The 21401-nt window shown below is 53.2% G+C and overlaps 1 protein-coding gene and 1 long non-coding RNA gene across 2 annotated transcripts in view; one reads left to right on the top strand and one right to left on the bottom strand.

The window, feature by feature from the left end:
* LOC142906430 (uncharacterized) overlaps positions 1 to 21401 on the bottom strand; it is a 114288-nt gene that overhangs the window by 1728 nt on the left and 91159 nt on the right. The gene's annotated exons all lie outside the window — the stretch shown is intronic.
* On the top strand, positions 10417 to 20499 carry LOC116957862 (actin-1-like). The gene is made up of 4 exons (XM_032980286.2): positions 10417 to 13730; positions 15159 to 15489; positions 16989 to 17318; positions 20271 to 20499. The coding sequence occupies exons 1-4, from the start codon at positions 13449 to 13451 to the stop codon at positions 20477 to 20479; spliced, it is 1152 nt and encodes a 383-aa protein (XP_032836177.1). The 5' UTR covers positions 10417 to 13448; the 3' UTR covers positions 20480 to 20499.

Here is a 21401-nt window from a genome sequence, read left to right as displayed (position 1 = left end):
CTCCACACACACACAGACAGCGCGCTAACCACTACACTACCACTCCCTCCACAGACACAGACAGCGCGCTAACCACTACACTACCACTCCCTCCACAGACACACACAGACACACAGACAGCGCGCTAACCACTACACTACCACTCCCTCCACACACACACAGACAGCGCGCTAACCACTACACTACCACTCCCTCCACAGACACACAGACAGCGCGCTAACCACTACACTACCACTCCCTCCACAGACACACACAGATACACAGACAGCGCGCTAACCACTACACTACCACTCCCTCCACAGACACACACAGACATAAACACACACAGACAGCGCGCTAACCACTACACTACCACTCCCTCCACAGACACACAGACAGCGCGCTAACCACTACACTACCACTCCCTCCACAGACACACACAGATACACAGACAGCGCGCTAACCACTACACTACCACTCCCTCCACAGACACACACAGACATAAACACACACAGACAGCGCGCTAACCACTACACTACCACTCCCTCCACAGACACACACAGACAGCGCGCTAACCACTACACTACAATGCGTTACGCTTCCACATGCGCAGGTCACGTGACAGATTTGACGTCACAGCTCACTTTGCCGTGCAAAAAATAAATGCATTATTGAGCTCAACGCCCCTCCCCTAAAAAAACCCACAAAAGTGTATTTGTATAATGTTTACATGGTGTACAGTCTGGAAAGTACCTGCATGGCAAATTTCAAGTGTGTTGCATGACGGGAAGTACGCTAAACATTTTGAACAGACAACACATAATCACAACTTTGCCTTGTGTATATATGGAGATGATGAGGTAAGGTCGAGCTGAGCCATGCAACTCATTGCCAGAGAGTTTCACGGCTCAGCTGGACCTTACCTCACATCAACATGCACAACTTTCAATAAATAAAGACAACACGTTCATCTTCATTAAATTGACTTTGTAATAAATGTTTTCTCCTACAACATCAGAGTGCAGCGCCACATTAAATACAATACTACAATGACAACAGTTTAAAGCGATTTTAAGCATGTTCTATTTTCAAAATGGAAATATGGTTATGGAGGGGAGGGGGCAGAGCTTTGTGACGTCATATTTGGGGGGTCTGACTTTTTGTGACGTCGTGTGACGAGGGGGAGGGGGGGTCAAAAATCGTCCAAAATCGCGTGACGTCATTTATGGACGGCCCCTAACTTATAAAAGTAACTTGTTATTGTTGTCGGCGTGTTAACCTAACGACAATACGAGGTGGGGGGTGGTTGCTGGCGTAACAAATGGGAAGGCGTTGTTGTTGTTCACGGCTTTACAAACATCACGAAGTTTAACACGTAGGCTTTCGCGACCAATACTATTACCAATCGATTATATAATTACAATAACCCCCCCCCCGCCTCAAATCACTGCACCTGAAATGAGTTAAATGATGACGTCACCCTGCTGCTGTTCTGTTTAAGACCGGGAGCAAGTGGAGAGGGCTTTACCATTCTGGCGAATTGCCCGATGATGATGCTGGATGTATTTACCAGCGAAACGTCACGGTACTCAAACTGTAAATGATGTTGAGTCACTCTTCAACACACCGGTGGGCTAAAGTAGTGAACTATTTTGTCCTTTGTACACGTGACACATTTTTTACTGTTTGGCCGTGTAGGGTGGTGGAGGGTTACGACACATTTATAAACAACGCGATTTAACCCAAAAAACGTTATTATGAAACACGTCACGAATCTTCCTGCGTCGTGTGGTGGAGGGTGGACGAGACACTGTGCGGATTGGCGAGGCTCGTGGCGCCGCTCACGTGGCGTGAACTCAGAATATTTATTTATACTGGAGGAATCCGATGAGCTATGAAGCTCTTATTCACAGACGTCGACAGGAAGTATTTTTGTAAAATAACCTCCGTTCCCACTGCATGAAAAAAAAGCACTCGAAACAACACGATATCGCGATAATCGTAATATCGTGGACGGTGATGTCGTGCAAATGAATAGTCACATCGCAGCGGGCCTCGATCATGAAATGCAGAAGTTTTACCTCCACTCCAGACGCAGAGGTTTTACCTCCACTCCAGACCCAGAGGTTTTACCTCCACTCCAGACCCAGAGGTTTTATCTCCACTCCAGACCCAGAGGTTTTACCTCCACTCCAGACCCAGAGGTTTTACCTCCACTCCAGACCCAGAGGTTTTACCTCCACTCCAGACCCAGAGGTTTTACCTCCACTCCAGACCCAGAGGTTTTACCTCCACTCCAGATCCAGAGGTTTTACCTCCACTCCAGACCCAGAGGTTTTACCTCCACTCCAGACTGAGAGGTTTTACCTCCACTCCAGACCCAGAGGTTTTACCTCCACTCCAGACCCAGAGGTTTTACCTCCACTCCAGACCCAGAGGTTTTACCTCCACTCCAGACCCAGAGGTTTTACCTCCACTCCAAACCCAGAGGTTTTACCTCCACTCCAGACCCAGAGGTTTTACCTCCACTCCAGACCCAGAGGTTTTACCTCCTCTCCAGACCCAGAGGTTTTATCTCCACTCCAGACCTAGAGGTTTTACCTCCACTCCAGACCCAGAGGGTTTATCTCCACTCCAGACCCAGAGGTTTTACCTCCACTCCAGACCCAGAGGGTTTATCTCCACTCCAGACCCAGAGGTTTTACCTCCACTCCAGACTCAGAGGTTTTACCTCCACTCCAGACCCAGAGGTTTTACCTCCACTCCAGACCCAGAGGTTTTACCTCCAGGCAGGTTGAGGCGCCCTCACCACGTGCAAGGTGCACGTGACGGTCACCAGGGGGCGATCCGCTCACGACAGTCACGTGCCACTCAACTCGCCCTGCACCGCTAATACTCACCACACTCACCACACTCCCCTAACACTCACCACACTCACCTAACACTCACCACACTCCCCTGACACTCACCACACTCCCTGACACTCACCACACTCACCACACTCCCCTAACACTCACCTGACACTCACCACACTCCCCTGACACTCACCACACTCACCACACTCCCCTAACACTCACCTAACACTCACCACACTCACCTAACACTCACCACACTCCCCTGACACTCACCACACTCCCTGACACTCACCACACTCCCTGACACTCACCTAACACTCACCACACTCACCACACTCCGCTAACACTCACCTGACACTCACCACACTCCCCTGACACTCACCACACTCCCCTGACACTCACCACACTCCCTGACACTCACCACACTCCCCTAACACTCACCTAACACTCACCACACTCACCTGACACTCCCCTAACACTCAACTGACACTCACCACACTCACCTGACACTCACCACACTCCCTGACATTCACCTGACACGCAGCAGCAGCAGATGGAACCCATCATAGTACTGTAGTGTACTGTAGAGTGTGTACTGTAGTGTGTACTGTAGTGTACTGTAGTGTGTACTGTAGTTCATAGTTTCCATGTATTTGGTATGGCCCTGTGAGACATTCGGCTCTTGAATCGGTTGCAGCTGCAACAAACAAAAAACATGAACAAGAAAACATCTTAAAGTGGCCACACTGAAACTCATACACTACAGTACACACTACAGTACACACTACAGTACACTACAGTACACACTACAGTACACTACAGTACACACTACAATACACTACAGTACACACTGCAGTACACACTACAGTACACTACAATACACTACAGTACACACTACAGTACACACTACAATACACTACAGTACACACTACAGTACACTACAGTACACACTACAGTACACACTACGGTACACACTACAGTACACTACAGTACACACTACAGTACACTACAGTACACACTATAATACACTACAGTATACACAACAATACACTACAGTACACACTACAATACACACATTACACTACAGTACACTACAGTACACACTACAGTACACTACAATACACACAACATTACACTACAGTACACACTACATTACACTACAGTACACACTACAGTACACACTACAGTACACTACAGTACACACTACAATACACACTACATTACACTACAGTACACTACAGTACACACTACAGTACACACTACAATACACTACAGTACACGCTACAATACACTACAGTACACACTACAATACACTACACACTACAGTACACACTACAATACACTACAGTACACACTACAATACACTGCAGTACACACTACAGTACACTACAGTACACACTAGAGTACACACTACAATACACTACAGTACACACTAGAGTACACACTACAATACACTACAGTCACGCTACTAATGATGATGGTGGTGATGATGGTGGTGATGGTAATGGTGATGATGGTAATGGTGATGATGGTGGTGATGGTGACGGTTGTGATGGTGGTGATGGTAGTGGTGGTGGTAATGGTGATGATGGTGACGATGATGGTGATGATGGTGACGGTTGTGATGGTGATGGTTATGATGGTGATGATGGTGATGATGGTGACGGTTGTGATGGTGGTGATGGTTATGATGGTGATGATGGTGACGATGATGGTGATGATGGTAATGGTGGTGATGATGGTAATGGTGGTGATGGTGATGATGACGATGATGGTGATGATGGTAATGGTGGTGATGATGGTGACGGTGGTGATGGTAGTGATGGTGGTGATGGTGACGGTTGTGATGGTGGTGATGGTGGCACATTGACGACAATAACGGTGCACAGTAAGTGATATTGTCATGATGGTGATGATGATGATGGTTATGATGGTAGTGATGGTGGTGATGGTGACGGTTGTGATGGTGGTGATGATGGTGATGATAACGATGATGGTGATGATGGTAATGGTGGTGATGATGGTGACGGTGGTGATGGTAGTGATGGTGGTGATGGTGACGGTTGTGATGGTGGTGATGGTGGCACATTGACGACAATAACGGTGCACAGTAAGTGATATTGTCATGATGGTGATGATGATGGTGATGATGGTGATGGTTATGATGGTAGTGATGGTGGTGATGGTGACGGTTGTGATGGTGGTGATGGTTATGATGGTGATGATGGTAATGGTGGTGATGATGGTAATGGTGGTGATGGTGGTGATGATGACGATGATGGTAATGATGGTAACGGTGGTGATGATGGTGACGGTGGTGATGGTAGTGATGGTGGTGATGGTGACGGTTGTGATGGTGGTGATGGTGGCACATTGACGACAATAACGGTGCACAGTAAGTGATATTGTCATGATGGTGATGATGATGGTGATGATGGTGATGGTTATGATGATAGTGATGGTGGTGATGGTGACGGTTGTGATGGTGGTGATGGTTATGATGGTGATGATGGTGACGATGATGGTGATGATGGTAATGGTGGTGATGATGGTAATGGTGGTGATGATGACGATGATGGTAATGATGGTAATGGTGGTGATGATGGTGACGGTGGTGACGGTGGTGATGGTAGTGATGGTGGTGATGGTAGTGGTGGTGGTAATGGTGATGATGGTGACGATGATGGTGGTAATGGTGGTGATGGTGGTGATGGTTATGATGGTGATGATGGTGATGGTTATGATGGTAGTGATGATAATGGTTGGCGATGGTTGTTGAACCCTCGGATTGCACAGCATGCAGTTGTGTATGGGGATATTTACGTGGGGATTCCGCGCAGGGAATTTGCAAGCACACAAATCATCTGCGCGAGTCTTAGACCACCAACATCATCATGGAGCAGCAGTAGCATCATCGTCTCTCGTATTGAATCACCATGATCGTTATCTTCGTCATCTTTATAATCTTAACTGTCCACTATCCGTCATCATAATCAGCTCCACTATCCATAAGGAATATCACAGCATCATCATCGCTGCTGCTGGTAATGACCACGACCACCATCATGATCACAATCATAAATTATAATATACAACACCCACATCATCTGTACACACTTCCATGCTTATCAACGCTTGTTATCATCAATCGCTACCACAATACACACGTATACAATAGCCCAGTTACAATAATAAGCATGCCTCCTCCTGGTGCATCTGCAAAAAAATGCTTACAGCCTTCTATGATGACATCTCTGTAAATCTCCCGACTCCATGCGTCCTTGGTCTCTCCCGATAGATATCGAACTCCCATCTGTCAACGCATCTCCCACCACCCTCTTCCCTTCCTCCTGTCAGTCCACATTCATCTGATCAGTGCGCATCTCCCAATCTTATCAAAACGATTAAAGCCAGAGGGATTCATTGCTGCCTCCGTGCGGTTTTGCCGTTCTTCTGTGTGCTGTTTGTGATGTCCGTCCGTGTGTCGCCTCGCTGGGTTTTTGTGTGGTTTGGCCATGTTTTTGTTTATTGTAGTACGGAGTTAGACTGATGGCCTTAATCTTAGTTGTCTTGTGGTTGTTGTTGTTTGACTTGCGTGCCACTGGGATTTTTGCACACAGCGTTGGTGTACGATGCTATTTCAGGAATATTTTTTATGTTTTTTTTCCCTGGATTTTCTGTTTGCAGTCACACAAAGTCACTTTAAGATGTTTTCTTGTTCATGTTTTTTGTTTGTTGCGGTTGCACCCGATTCAAGAGCCGAATGGCTCACAGGGCTATACCAAAATAAATGAACTATGAACTCATACACCACAGTACACATTACAGTACACTACAGTACATTACAGTACACACTACAGTACACACTACAGTACACACTACAATACACACTACAGTACACACTGCAGTACACTTCACACTAAAGTACACAGTACAGTACACACTACAGTACACACCACAATACACTACAGTACACACTACAATACACTACAGTACACACTACAATACACTACAGTACAAACTACAGTACACACTGGAGTACACTTCACACTACAGTACACACTACAGTACATTTCACACAACAGTACAAACTACAGTACACACTACAGTACACGTCACTACACTACAGTACACACTACAATACACTACAGTACACACCACAGTACACTACAGGACACACTACAGTAGACTACAGTACACACCACAGTACACTACAGTACACACTACAGTACAAACTACAGTACACACTGCGGTACACTTCACACTACAGTACACACTGCAGTACACTTCACACTACAGTACAGTTCACACTACAGTACACTCATACACTGCACAGTACACACTACAGTACACTTCACACTACATTACACTCATACACAACCACACACACAGACAACCACACACAGACAACCACACACATAGACAACCACATAGACAACTACACAGACAGACAACTACACAGACAGACAACCATACACACAGACAACCACACACATAGACAACCACACAAGGACACACAACCACACAAGGACACACAACCACACAAGGACACACAACCACACAAGTACACACACACACAACAACCACACACACAACAGCCACACACACACAACAACCACACACACACAACCACACAAGTACACACACACACAACAACCACACACACACACAACAACCACACAAGTACACACATAGACAACCACACAACTACACACACACAACCAAACACTCAAGCGCACAAGTACACACACACACAACCACACAACTACACATGCACAACCACACACACACACAACTACACAAGTATATACACAACAACAATAACCGCCATTCGCCACCAAGTGGCGGTGACGTCACCACGACGCTTGTGCCAGGCTATGTGCACCTTGAGGCCACGTGAAGTGTCGAACGCCCGCTGGCAGGAGGTCACGGGGCAGACCCAGGTGCCACGGGTCGACTGACTGAGATGACTGGCTGATGCACCACCTGTGCCCCCTACTGTGCCAACCTGCTGTGCTTTAGCCACCCGGCGCTCCGCTCGATGTTGTGAGCATCGCTCCTCCGCCCTCAGTTGTTAATGGAGGGCGACTGCCTCCAACTGCCCAGTAGCATCCTTCACGAGCCTCCTCCACAGAGGCTGATCTTGACACCGCTGGTACCAGTCATCGGCAGGTCCACTAAGCTCCACGTCCTCCTGTACCACATCACTCCATCTCTTCTCTAGCCCGTGCCGCGCCCGTTTAGCCCCTTCGATCCGGCCGAACAAAAGCTGTTTCGGCATGCAGTGGCTGGGCATGCGGGCTACATGACCCAGCCAACGCAGCTTTGCCTGCCAGAGCTCACCGATGGGACCTTGCCCAGATCTTTCAAGGATTTGTGAGCTCCTCACACAATCCAGCCTGGTTAAACCCAGGAAGGATCGTAGGCAGGTTAGCCTAAATGTTTCTAACCGGCAAAGATTTTCCATTAGGGGGGTCCACATTTTGCAAGCGTAGAGAAGGGAGGGATGACCATGGCCGAGAAGACCTGAAGCTTAGTGCGGAGCGACAGACCTGGTAGCTTCCACACAGCGTTACGCAACTGATGAAAATATATTGCCGCTCGACTGATTCGGAGTGAGACCTCTGCTGTTAAACTGGAGCCGGTCATAAGCACACTGCCCAGGTATGGGAAACTCTCCACTCTCTCCACAACTGCCCCATCACCTATTGGGAGTTGTGGGGGTGGAGTGTCCGATGGTACAAAATACCCAGGCAGGTGCTTAGTTTTGGTGGGGCTGATGGTAAGGCTCCATCTCTTAGTGGCACGCTCCAGTCTCAGCAGCAGCGTCTCCACCTCCTCCTCTGAATGAGCAGCTATTACCAAATCGTCATACATAACTTAGTTGAGCAATAGGGAGCCATCCCTTGACCGCACCCGGGCATTGATCAGCCTCCCATTATATCTGTACCAAATGGAGATTCCCCAGTACAGCTATTGAAGGCTTCACGAACTACGTGGTCAAAATAGATGTTAAATAATGTGGGAGCCAGAGGACATCCCTGTCGCACCCCAAAGTGTAAGGGAATGTCTCTGACTCCCGGCCACGTAGTTTTGCCCGGGCCCGCTCACCATCATGAAGGTCCTTAATGATCGTGAGCAGAGGGTCAGGGACTCCAAAAGCACAAAGAGCAACCCAGAGCCCAGGCCTACTGATGGTATCATAGGCCTTGACCAGGTCAATAAAGCAGAGATGCAGGTCTTGCTGGAATTCCCTACAACTCTGCTGTAGCAGACGGACAGAAAATATGGCATCTGTGCAGGACTGCCCTTTCCTGAAACCGCATTGGGGCTCTGCAAGCCTCTCCTCAGCGTGCCTGGCAAGGCGATGTTGAATAATCCTTGCCAGGACCTTTCCTGGCACACTGAGGAGTGAGATGCCCCTGTAGTTGTTACAGTCTGTGTGGTCTCCCTTCTTAAAGAGGGGGACCACCAGGGCATCCTTCCAATCCTGCGGAACCCGTCCAGTGGTCCAGACTGTTGTTATGTCATATAGGGCAGTCTGTGCACAAACGCCACCCTCAGCATTTCGCTTGGGAGATCATCTCTGCCTGCTGCCTTTCCTGGTCTCAGACTCCGGATCGCCTTCAGTACTTCCTCAACAGATGGCACCTCAGCCAGCCACTCACAGGGGGTGACTTCCTGCAATATTTGAGGCACCGCAGCCTCAGCAGGGTCATCCCCACTTTGTGTTTTCCTGGCTGAGGGATTTTCCCTCCCCCAGGACCTAACAGAAATGCTCAGCAAATCTGCAAACCTGTTCCTGGGGGTCAGAGATTGGATCACCGTTTTTTTCCCCTAATGACGGTAATAGGTGTGGCGCTGCAGGTTACTTTTTTGATGGAGTTAAATAGAGATTTGTGATCGCGGGCCACTGAGGCAGACTCCATCTCCTCAGAAACCCGCGACCACCACCCATCCTTGCAGCACCTCACGGGTCTCCGAACCTCTGAGCAAAGGCTGCGGTAAGCCTCCTCATTCTCTGTGGGATTCTGTAGCCGATGACAGTGGGCCTGTCGCTTTTTCTCAACTATCCTGAACACCTCCTCTGTCAGCCAGGGTCTCTGAGGAGGTCTGGACCGCATACCCAAAGCAGCCATTGCAGCTGCATTAGTCACAGTCCTAAACCTCGCCCATTTACCTTCGACATCAGGAGGAGTGGGGGACGATGCCAACCCCAGCCACAAGCGATGATGAAATTCCCGCTTGCAACTTTCATCAGATAACTGAGACCAGGCCACTTTAGGTTGGAATGGGGTCCTGGGTGTACACCCACCACCGGAGTGGAAGAGTGGCAGGCGCATCTTACAGATGACTAGTCGATGGTCAGAGGGCAGATCAGCTCCACGGTAGGTCCTGGTGTCCAGGACATGGGCTCGCATCCGCTGATCCGTCACTATGTAGTCCAGCAGATGTTCTTGCTTGGACCTGGCATGCATCCATGATGTTGTGTGGATGCGCCGATGCCGGAACACACACAACCACACACACACAACCACACAAGTACACACACAGACACAACCACACAAGTACACACACACAACCACACAAGTAAACACAACCACACACACACAACCACACAAGTACACACATACACAACCACACACACAACCACACACACACAACCACACAAGTACACACACAGACACAACCACACAAGTACACACACAGACAACCACACACAACCACACACACACAACCACACAAGTACACACACAGACACAACCACACAAGTACACACACAGACAACCACACAAGTACACACACAGACACAACCACACAAGTACACACACGCAAGTACACACACACAACAACCACACACATAGACAACCACACAAGTACACACACACAACCACACAAGTACACACACAACCATACAAGTACACACACACAACCACACAAGTACACACATGATTATACAGTACATGTTATTATACAGTACATGTACACTACAGTCGTTATTATACAGTCGTTATTATACAGTACACATACAGTACAATCGTTATTATACAGTCGTTGTTATACAGTACACGTACAGTCGTTATTATACAGCCCATGTACAGTACAGCCGTTATCATACAGCACATGTACAGTACAGTCGTTATTATACAGTCCATGTACAGTACAGTCGTTATTACAGAGTCGTTATTATACAGTCGTTATTATACAGTCCATGTACAGTACAGTCGTTATTATACAGTCGTTATTATACAGTCCATGTACAGTACAGTCGTTATTACAGTCGTTATAGAGTCGTTATTATACAGTCCATGTACAGTACAGTCGTTATAGAGTCGTTATAGAGTCGTTATTATACAGTCGTGATAGAGTCGTTATTAGAGTCGTTATTACAGAGTCGTTAACGCTTCGAATAAAACCGTTGTACACACGCAGCACCCACACACACCACCACTAGACACACCACCACACACACCACTACACACACACCACTACACACACACCACCACTACACACACCACCACCACTACACACACACCACCACTACACATACACCACCACTACACACACACCACCACCACACACACTACCACACACACCACCACTACACACACACCACCACCACACAAACCACCACACACACCACCACCACCACACACACTACACACACACCACCACACACACACCACCACACACACACACCACCACTACACACACACCACCACCACACACACCACCCACCAACCAACCTACTCACCCACCGACCCACCCACCTACCTACCCACTCACCTACCTACCAATCGACTCACTCACCCACCCACCTACCCACTCACCCACCCACCTACCCACTCACCCACCCACTCACCTACCCACCTAACCACTCACTCACCTACAAACCTACCCACTCACCCACCCACCTACTCACCCACCCACCTACTCACTCACCCACCCACTCACCTACCCACCAACCCACTCACCTACCCACCCACCTACCCACCCACCTACCCACTCACCTACCCACTCATCCACCCACCTACCCATCCACCCACCCACTCACTCACCCACCTACCCACCTACCCACAGAGTCGTTATTACAGAGTCGTTATTATACAGTCGTTATAATACAGTCGTTATTAGAGTCGTTATTACAGAGTCGTTAACGCTTCGAATAAAACCGTTGTACACACGCAGCACCCACACACACCACCACTAGACACACCACCACCACACACACCACCACTACACACACACCACCACCACACAAACCACCACACACACCACCACCACCACACACACTACACACACACCACCACACACACACCACCACTACACACACACCACCACCACACACACCACCCACCAACCAACCTACTCACCCACCGACCCACCCACCTACCTACCCACTCACCTACCTACCAATCGACTCACTCACCCACCCACCTACCCACTCACCCACCCACCTACCCACTCACCCATCCACTCACCTACCCACCTAACCACTCACTCACCTACAAACCTACCCACTCACCCACTCACCCACCCACCTACTCACTCACCCACCCACTCACCTACCCACCCACCCACTCACCTACCCACCCACCTACCCACCCACCTACCCACTCACCTACCCACTCATCCACCCACCTACCCATCCACCCACCCACTCACTCACCCACCTACCCACCTACCCACAGAGTCGTTATTACAGAGTCGTTATTATACAGTCGTTATTAGAGTCGTTATTACAGAGTCGTTAACGCTTAGAATAAAACCGTTGTACACACGCAGCACCCACACACACCACCACTAGACACACCACCACCACACACACCACCACCACACACACCACTACACACACACCACTACACACACACCACCACTAGACACACCACCACACACACCACTACACACACCACCACTAGACACACCACCACCACACACACCACCACTTCACACACCACCACACACACCACCACTACACACCACTACATACACCACCACACACCACCACACACACACCACCACACACACCACCACCACACACACCACCACCACCACTACACACCACTACACACACATCACCACACCACCACACACACTCCACCACACACCACTACCACACACACCACCACCACACACACCACCACTACACACACACCACCACACACACCACCACACACCACTACACACACCACCACTCAACCTACTCACCCACCTACCCACCCACTCATCCACCGACCCACTCACCTACCTACCAACCGACTCACTCACCCACCTACCCACTCACCCACCCACCTACCCACCCACCTATCCACCTAACCACTCACTCACCTACACACCTACCCGCTCACCCACCCACTCACCCATCCATCCACCCACTCACCCACCCACTCACCCACCCACCTACCCACTCACCTACCCACCCACTCACCCACCCACCCACTCACCGACCCACCCACTCACTCACCCATCCACTACCCACTCACCTACCCACTCACCCACCCACCTATCCACTCACCCACCCACCTACCCACCCACCTACCCACTCACCCACCCACCAACCCACTCACCCACCCACTCACCTACCCACCCACCCAGCCCCGCAGAGTCGCTGCCATGTCCAGCGAGCAGCAGGCGGTGGTGATGGACAACGGCTCTGGCCTCTGCAAAGTCGGCCTCTCCGGGGAGTGTTCCCCCCGCTGCGTCGTCCCCTCCGTGGTGGGGTGGCCCCTGCCGCGCCAGCGAATGGTGGAGCCGCGCTCCTGCTCGTCCAGCACCTCGTCCAGCACCTCGTCACGCTTCTACGTGGGCGACGAGGTGCAGGACAAGAGGGGTGTCCTGTCCGTGCGCTACCCCATCCAGCACGGCGTCATCACCTCGTGGGACGACATGAGCAAGGTGCCACGTCGTTCGTTTCAGTCGTTCGCGAATTGTTATTCGTTCACCCAGTCATCGATTCACTTGGCAATTGAGTTCACTTGATACGGAATTCACCCATCCATTCACTCGTTCATTTAGTCATTCGCTTAGTCGTCCATGCACTTAAATAACTGATGCACTAATTCATTCCCATAGGCATTCATTCACTCAGTCGTTCACTTAATAGTTAATTAACGTATTCGTTCACGTCGGTATTAATTCAGTGAGTCATTGATTCGCTTCGTGACTTTATCCATTCGCTTCGTCGTTCATTCACTCATTCACTTAGGCCCAGGGGCGGCCCAGCGCCACGCCGGGCCGCCTTTGTCTCCCGAGCGGCGATGTTTACCACACGCCGCACCAGGTGCTCACTTGAGGCTGAGTCGACCTAGGGGAGGCCCTGGTCCTGATAGTCGTCACTGGTTCTGGCCGTGAGCGGGAATCGAACCAGGATCGCCGGGTCCGCAGCGCGCTAACCGCTGCACCACCGCTCCTGCCCGCAGTCTGCAGCAGCAGCAGCGATCATCGTCCGCCCCGGCTGCCAGCAGACAGCTGCCACTGGGGGTGCCCCCAGGCGAGACCACAGACTGATGCCCCAGGTCACTTGCCAATGAGACTCCGGTCCTGGCCTTTCACTTCCCACCGGGTTAAACCAAAACGCCGCCTGTTGTTCTCCTACGACGCGGTGGCGGTGGTGGTGGTCGCGTTCATAAAGGGAACACCGCCTGATGGAGAAATCGCGTTCTCATCAATCAAACATACAATTGTAGGTTGAAGACGCAGGGTCTGAGAGGACGCAGCCGTCACAGCCGCTGATTCCCACTCGCGACGTCGTCGATCACGCGGTCGCAGGTGAAGTTGGCAAATCGGCGCCGTGAGAACGCCTCGGGAGCTGCCTCGCGAGAACGGCGGCGCTCACGCCGCCGTCCTCCGTCGGTAGCCGGCGTCGTCCCTCACGGTCGCCGGCGTCGTCCCTCACGGTCGCCGGCGTCGTCCCTCACGGTCGCCGGCGTCGTCCCTCACGGTCGCCGGCGTCGTCCCTCACGGTCGCCGGCGTCGTCCTCCGTCGGTAGCCGGCGTCGTCCTCGCCGTAGCCGGCGTCGTCCCTCGCCATAGCCGGCGTCGCCCTCCGTCGGTAGCCGGCGTCGTCCCTCGCGGTAGCCGGCGTCGCCCTCCGTCGGTAGCCGGCGTCGCCCCTCACGGTCGCCGGCGTCGCCCTCCGTCGGTAGCCGGCGTTGCCCCTCGCCGTAGCCGGCGTCGTCCTCGCCGTAGCCGGCGTCGTCCCTCGCCATAGCCGGCGTCGCCCTCCGTCGGTAGCCGGCGTCGTCCCTCGCGGTAGCCGGCGTCGCCCTCCGTCGGTAGCCGGCATCACCCCTCACGGTCTCCGGCGTCGCCCCTCCCGCCAAGGTGTGGAGCCACGCGTACAAGCGCCTGCGGGTGAGGCCCCACGAGCGGCCCCTGCTCATGACGGAGCCACCGCTGAACCCGACGCGCAATCGCCAGCTCATGGCGGAGACGGCCTTCGAGGGCCTCGGGGTGCCCGCGCTGCACGTGGCGAGCCAGGGCCTGCTGGCGCTGTACGCCCGCGGCGAGACCACGGGCCTCGTGGTGGACTGCGGCGACGGCGTCACCCACTCGGTGCCCGTGTTCGACGGCTTCGTCCTCTCGCACGCCGTCATGAGGCTCGACCTGGCCGGCAGGGACGTCACGGACCACCTGGCACGCACGCTCCGCGACGGTGAGCCCGGGGTGGGGGAGATGAGGGTCAGGGTGGTGAGCAAGTTGATGCGTGGGTGTGTGGGTGGATTGATGGGTGAGTGTGTGGGTGTATTGATGGGTGAGTGAGTGGGTGGATTGATGGGTGAGTGTGTGGGTGGATTGATGGGTGAGTGTGTGGGTGGATTGATGGGTGAGTGTGTGCGTGGATTGATGGGTGAGTGTGTGGGTGGATTGATGGGTGAGTGTGTGGGTGGATTGATGGGTGAGTGTGTGCGTGGATTGATGGGTGAGTGTGTGGGTGGATTGATGGGTGAGTGTGTGGGTGGATTGATGGGTGAGTGTGTGGGTGGATTGATGGGTGGGTGTGTGAGTGGATTGATGGGTGAGTGTGTGGGTGGATTGATGGGTGGGTGTGTGGGTGGATTGATGGGTGTGTGAGTGGATTGATGGGTGAGTGTGTGGGTGGATTGATGGGTGGGTGTGTGGGTGGATTGATGGGTGAGTGAGTGGATTGATGGGTGAGTGTGTGGGTGGATTGATGGGTGTGTGGGTGGATTGATGGGTGGGTGTGTGGGTAGATTGATGGGTGAGTGTGTGGGTGGATTGATGGGTGAGTGTGTGCATGGATTGATGAGTGAGTGTGTGGGTGGATTGATGGGTGTGTGGGTGGATTGATGGGTGAGTGTGTGTGTGGGTTGATGGGTGAGTGTGTGAGTGGATTGATGGGTGAGTGTGTGGGTGGATTGATGGGTGTGTGGGTGGATTGATGGGTGGGTGTGTGGGTAGATTGATGGGTGAGTGTGTGGGTGGATTGATGGGTGAGTGTGTGCATGGATTGATGAGTGAGTGTGTGGGTGGATTGATGGGTGTGTGGGTGGATTGATGGGTGAGTGTGTGTGTGGGTTGATGGGTGAGTGTGTGGGTGGATTGATGGGTGAGTGTGTGGGTGGATTGATGGGTGAGTGTGTGGGTGGATTGATGGGTGAGTGTGTGGGTGGATTGATGGGTGAGTGTGTGGGTGGATTGATGGGTGGGTGTGTGGGTGGATTGATGGGTGAGTGAGTGGATTGATGGGGGTGAGTGTGTGGGTGGATTGATGGGTGAGTGTGTGGGTGGATTGATGGGTGGGTGTGTGGGTGGATTGATGGGTGAGTGTGTGGGTGGATTGATGGGTGAGTGTGTGCGTGGATTGATGAGTGAGTGTGTGGGTGGATTGATGGGTGTGTGGGTGGATTGATGGGTGAGTGTGTGGGTGGATTGATGGGTGAGTGTGTGGGTGGATTGATGGGTGAGTGTGTGGGTGGATTGATGGGTGAGTGTGTGGGTGGATTGATGGGTGAGTGTGTGGGTGGATTGATGGGTGAGTGTGTGGGTGGATTGATGGGTGAGTGTGTGGGTGGATTGATGGGTGAGTGTGTGGGTGGATTGATGGGTGAGTGAGTGCGTGCTTGGTGGGATGTGTGGCTGAGACGAGCAAACCCTGACACATCGTCTCTCCGCGTTGGCGCTGGGGCACAGGCGGCCACGTGTTCATGAGCACGGCGGAGAAGGAGATCGTGCGCGACATGAAGGAGCGCCTCTGCTACGTGGCGCTCGACTGCGCCAGCGAGGCGGCTCGCCCGCGCTGCGACATCGAGGCGCGCTACCGGCTGCCCGACGGCGCCGTCGTCAGCGTCCGCGAGCAGCGATTCCGCGCCCCCGAGGCGCTGTTCCGCCCGGACGCGCTGGGCCTGGAGGCGCTGGGGCTGCACCAGCTCGCCTGGGCCAGCGTCATGCGCTCCGAGATCGACCTACGACGCCACCTCTACGGCAACGTCGTGCTCTCAGGGGGCACGACCATGCTGCCCGGTGAGGGCGCGCCCACGGCTGTGTGTGTGTGTGCACACCTGTGTGTGTGCAGTTGTGTGTGTGCAACTGTGTGTGTGCACCTGTGTGTGTGTACAACTGTGTGTGTGTGTGCACCTGTGTGTGTGTACACCTGTGTGTGTGTGCACCTGTGTGTGTGAGCAACTGTGTGTGTGTGTGCACACCTGTGTGTGTGCAACTGTGTGTGTGCACCTGTGTGTGTGTACAACTGTGTGTGTGTGCACCTGTGTGTGTGTACACCTGTGTGTGTGTGTGTGCACCTGTGTGTGTGTGCACCTGTGTGTGTGTGCACCTGTGTGTGTGCACCTGTGTGTGTGTACACCTGTGTGTGTGTGTGTACACCTGTGTGTGCACCTATGTGTGTGCACCTGTGTGTGTACAACTGTGTGTGTGCAACTGTGTGTGTGTACAACTGTGTGTGTGTGTACAACTGTGTGTGTGTACACCTGTGTGTGTGCACCTGTGTGTGTGCACCTGTGTGTGTGTGTGCAACTGTGTGTGTGTGTGTGTGCAGCTGTGTGTGTGTACCACTGTGTGTGTACAACTGTGTGTGTGCACCTGTGTGTGTGTGTACAACTGTGTGTGTGTACACCTGTGTGTGTGTGTGTGCAACTGTGTGTGTGTACAACTGTGTGTGTGCACCTGTGTGTGTACAACTGTGTGTGTACAACTGTGTGTGTGTGTACACCTGTGTGTGTGTGTGTACAACTGTGCGTGTACAACTGTGTGTGTGCACCTGTGTGTGCACCTGTGTGTGTGCACCTGTGTGTGTGTGCAACTGTGTGTGTGTACACCTGTGTGTGTGTGTGCAACGGTGTGTGTGCAACTGTGTGTGTGTACACCTGTGTGTGTGTGTGTGCAACTGTGTGTGTGTGCAACTGTGTGTGTGTGTACACCTGTGTGTGTGAGCAACTGTGTGTGTGTGCACCTGTGTGTGTGTGCGTGTGTGTGAGCACCTGTATGTGTGTGCAACTGTGTGTGTGCAACTGTGTGTGTGAACACCTGTGTGTGTGAGCACCTGTATGTGTGTGCAACTGTGTGTGTGTATACCTAGGTGGGGAGCGATAGTGTAGCGGTTAGCGCGCTGCGCTATGAACCCGGCGACACGGGTTCGATTCCCGCTCACGGCCGACACCAGTGACGATTATCTTAACCGGTCCCGGGCCTCCCCTAGGTCGACTCAGCCGCAAATGAGTACCTGGTGCAGTGTGTAAACATCGCTACTAGGGAGACAAAGGCGGTCGGGCGTGGTGCTGGCCACCCACCCTCTCGTGTACCGTTCCGGCCTTCATAGGTGCTTGCTATCAGCACTTTCCCCTACAGTCTGTTAAGGCTATATGGGGGATCTTTGTTATCTTTGTGTATACCTATGTAGGGGGAGCGGTCGTGTGGTGTTTAGCGCTACGCTGCGCTACGAACCCGGCGAGCCGAGTGTGATTCCCACTCACGGCCAACACGAGTGACGATTTGAACCGGTCCTGGGCCTCCGCTAGGTCGACGCAGCCTCAAATGAGTACCTGGTGCAGTGTGTAAGCATCGCCACTAGGGAGAGAAAGGTGGTCGGGCGTGGTGCTGGCCACCCACCCCCTCATGTGCCATGCCAGCCTTCGTAGGTGCTTGCTAACAGCACTTGCTCCAACAGTCTGTTATCCGGGGGATCTTTGTCTTTGTACACCTGTGTGTGTGTGTACAACTGTGTGTGTGTACAACTGTGTGTGTGTGTACCGGAGGAATTTCCATTTGGTACAGATATAATGGGAGGCTGATCGATGCCCGGGTGGGTCAAGGGATGGCTCCCTATTTCTCAACCATGTTATGTTTGCCGATGATCTGGTATTTGCTGCTCACTCAGAGGAGGAGTTGGAAGCGCTGCTGCTGAATCTGGAGCTTGCCACCAAGAGGGGCCTTACCATCAGCCCCACCAAAACTAATCACCTGCCTGGGTATTTTGTACCATCGGACACTCCACCCCCACAACTCCCAATTGGTGATAGGGCAGTTGTGAAGAGAGTGGAGAGTTTCCCATACCTTGGCAGTGTGCTCATGACCGGCTCCGGTTTAGCAGCAGAGGTCTCACTCCGAATCATACGAGCGGCATTATCTTTTCATCGGTTGCGTAATGCTGTGTGGAAGCTACCTGGTCTATCAATCCGCACGAAGCTTCAGGTCTTCTCGGCCACGGTCATTCCCTCCCTTCTGTACTCTTGCGAAACGTGGACCCCCGTAATGGAACATCTTCACCGGTTAGAAACATTTAAGCTGGCCTGCCTACGATCCATCCTGGGTTTAACCAGGCTGGATTGTGTGAGGAGCTCACAAATCCTTGAAACATGTGGACAAAGTCCCATCGGTGAGCTCCTCCGGCAGGCAAGGCTGCCTTGGCTGGGTCATGTAGCTCGCATGCCCAGCCACCGCATGCCTAAACAGATTTTGTTCGGCCGGATCGAGGGGGCTAAACGGGCATGGCACGGGCTAGAGAAGAGATGGAGTGATGTGGTACAGGAGGACGTGGAGCTGAGTGGACTTGCCGATAACCGGTACCAGCGGTGTCAAGATCGGCCTCTGTGGAGGAGGCTTGTGAAGGACGCTACTGGGCAGTTGGAGGCAGTCGTCCTCCAACAACAACGGTGGGCGTAGGAGCGACGCTCACAACAACGAGCAGAGCGCCGGGTGGCTAAAGCACAGCAGGTTGGCACAGTAGGGGGCACAGGTGGTGCATCAGCCAGTCATCTCAGTCATCTCAGTCAGTCGACCCATGGCACCTGGGTCTGCCCCGTGACCTCCTGCCAGCGGGCGTTCGACACTTCACGTGGCCTCAATGTGCACATAGCCTGGCACAAGCGTCGTGGTGACGTCACCGCCACTTAGTGGCGAATGGCGGTTGTTGTTGTTGTGTGTGTACACCTCATCCCCTCACCACCCCTGTGTCCCTAGGTCTGGACGAGCGTCTCTCATGGGAGCTGTCCCGCCTGGCGCCGCCGGGCGCCGTCATCAAGACGATGTCCTCCCCCGAGCGCCGCTTCGCCGTCTGGATCGGCGGCTCCATCCTGGCCGGCCTCTCCGCCTTCTCGACGACGCGGTGGCTGTCGGCCGCCGAGTACCGCGAGGCCGGGCCCTCCGCCCTGCTGCGCTACTGCAGCTGAGCGCTGGTCGGGGGGGGGAGGGGGGCAGTGGGGGGAGACGGCGGGTGGGAGGGGAGGGGAGCAGGCACTCGACCCGACCCAATTGACCTGACTTGACCTGGCCCGGTTTCACTCACACAACCCAAATTGATTTTCATCAACGGGACCTGACCCACTTACCTGACCCGCTAACCCAACACACTCACCCACCCAGACCCACTAGCCCTGACCCAGACCCACCCACCCAGACCCGCTAACCCAACCCACTCACCCACACAGACCCACTCACCCACCCAGACCCACTAGTCCTGACCCACTCACCCTGACCCACTCACCCTGACCCACTCACCCACACAGACCCACTAGCCCTGACCCACTCACCCACCCAGACCCACTAACCCAACCCACTCACCCAGACCCACTAACCCAACCCACTCACCCACCCAGACCCACTAGCCCTGACCCACTCACCCACCCAGACCCACTAGCCCTGACCCAGACCCACCCACACAGACCCACTAGCCCTGACCCACTCACCCACCCAGACACTCTAGCCCTGACCCACTCACCCTGACCCACTCACCCACCCAGACCCACTAGCCCTGACCCACTCACCCACACAGACCCACTAGCCCTGACCTAGACCCACCCACTCAGACCCACTAGCCCTGACCCACTCACCCAGACCCACTAGCCCTGACCCACTCACCCACCCAGACCCACTCACCCTGACCCACTCACCCACCCAGACCCACTAGCCCTGACTCACTCACCCACCCAGACCCACTAGCCCTGACCCACTCACCCTGACCCACTCACCCACCCAGACCCACACAGACCCACTCACCCACCCAGACCCACTCACCCTGACCCACACAGACCCACTCACCGACCCAGACCCACTAGCCCTGACCCACTCACCCACCCAGACCCACACAGACCC

The sequence above is a fragment of the Petromyzon marinus genome, chromosome 64 (genome assembly GCF_048934315.1).
Source record: "Petromyzon marinus isolate PM22_M1 ecotype Great Lakes invasive population chromosome 64, UKy_Petmar_22M1.pri1.0, whole genome shotgun sequence".
In the NCBI taxonomy this organism is placed as follows: Eukaryota; Metazoa; Chordata; class Hyperoartia; order Petromyzontiformes; family Petromyzontidae; genus Petromyzon; species Petromyzon marinus.
This window is presented reverse-complemented; position numbering and strand designations above follow the sequence as displayed.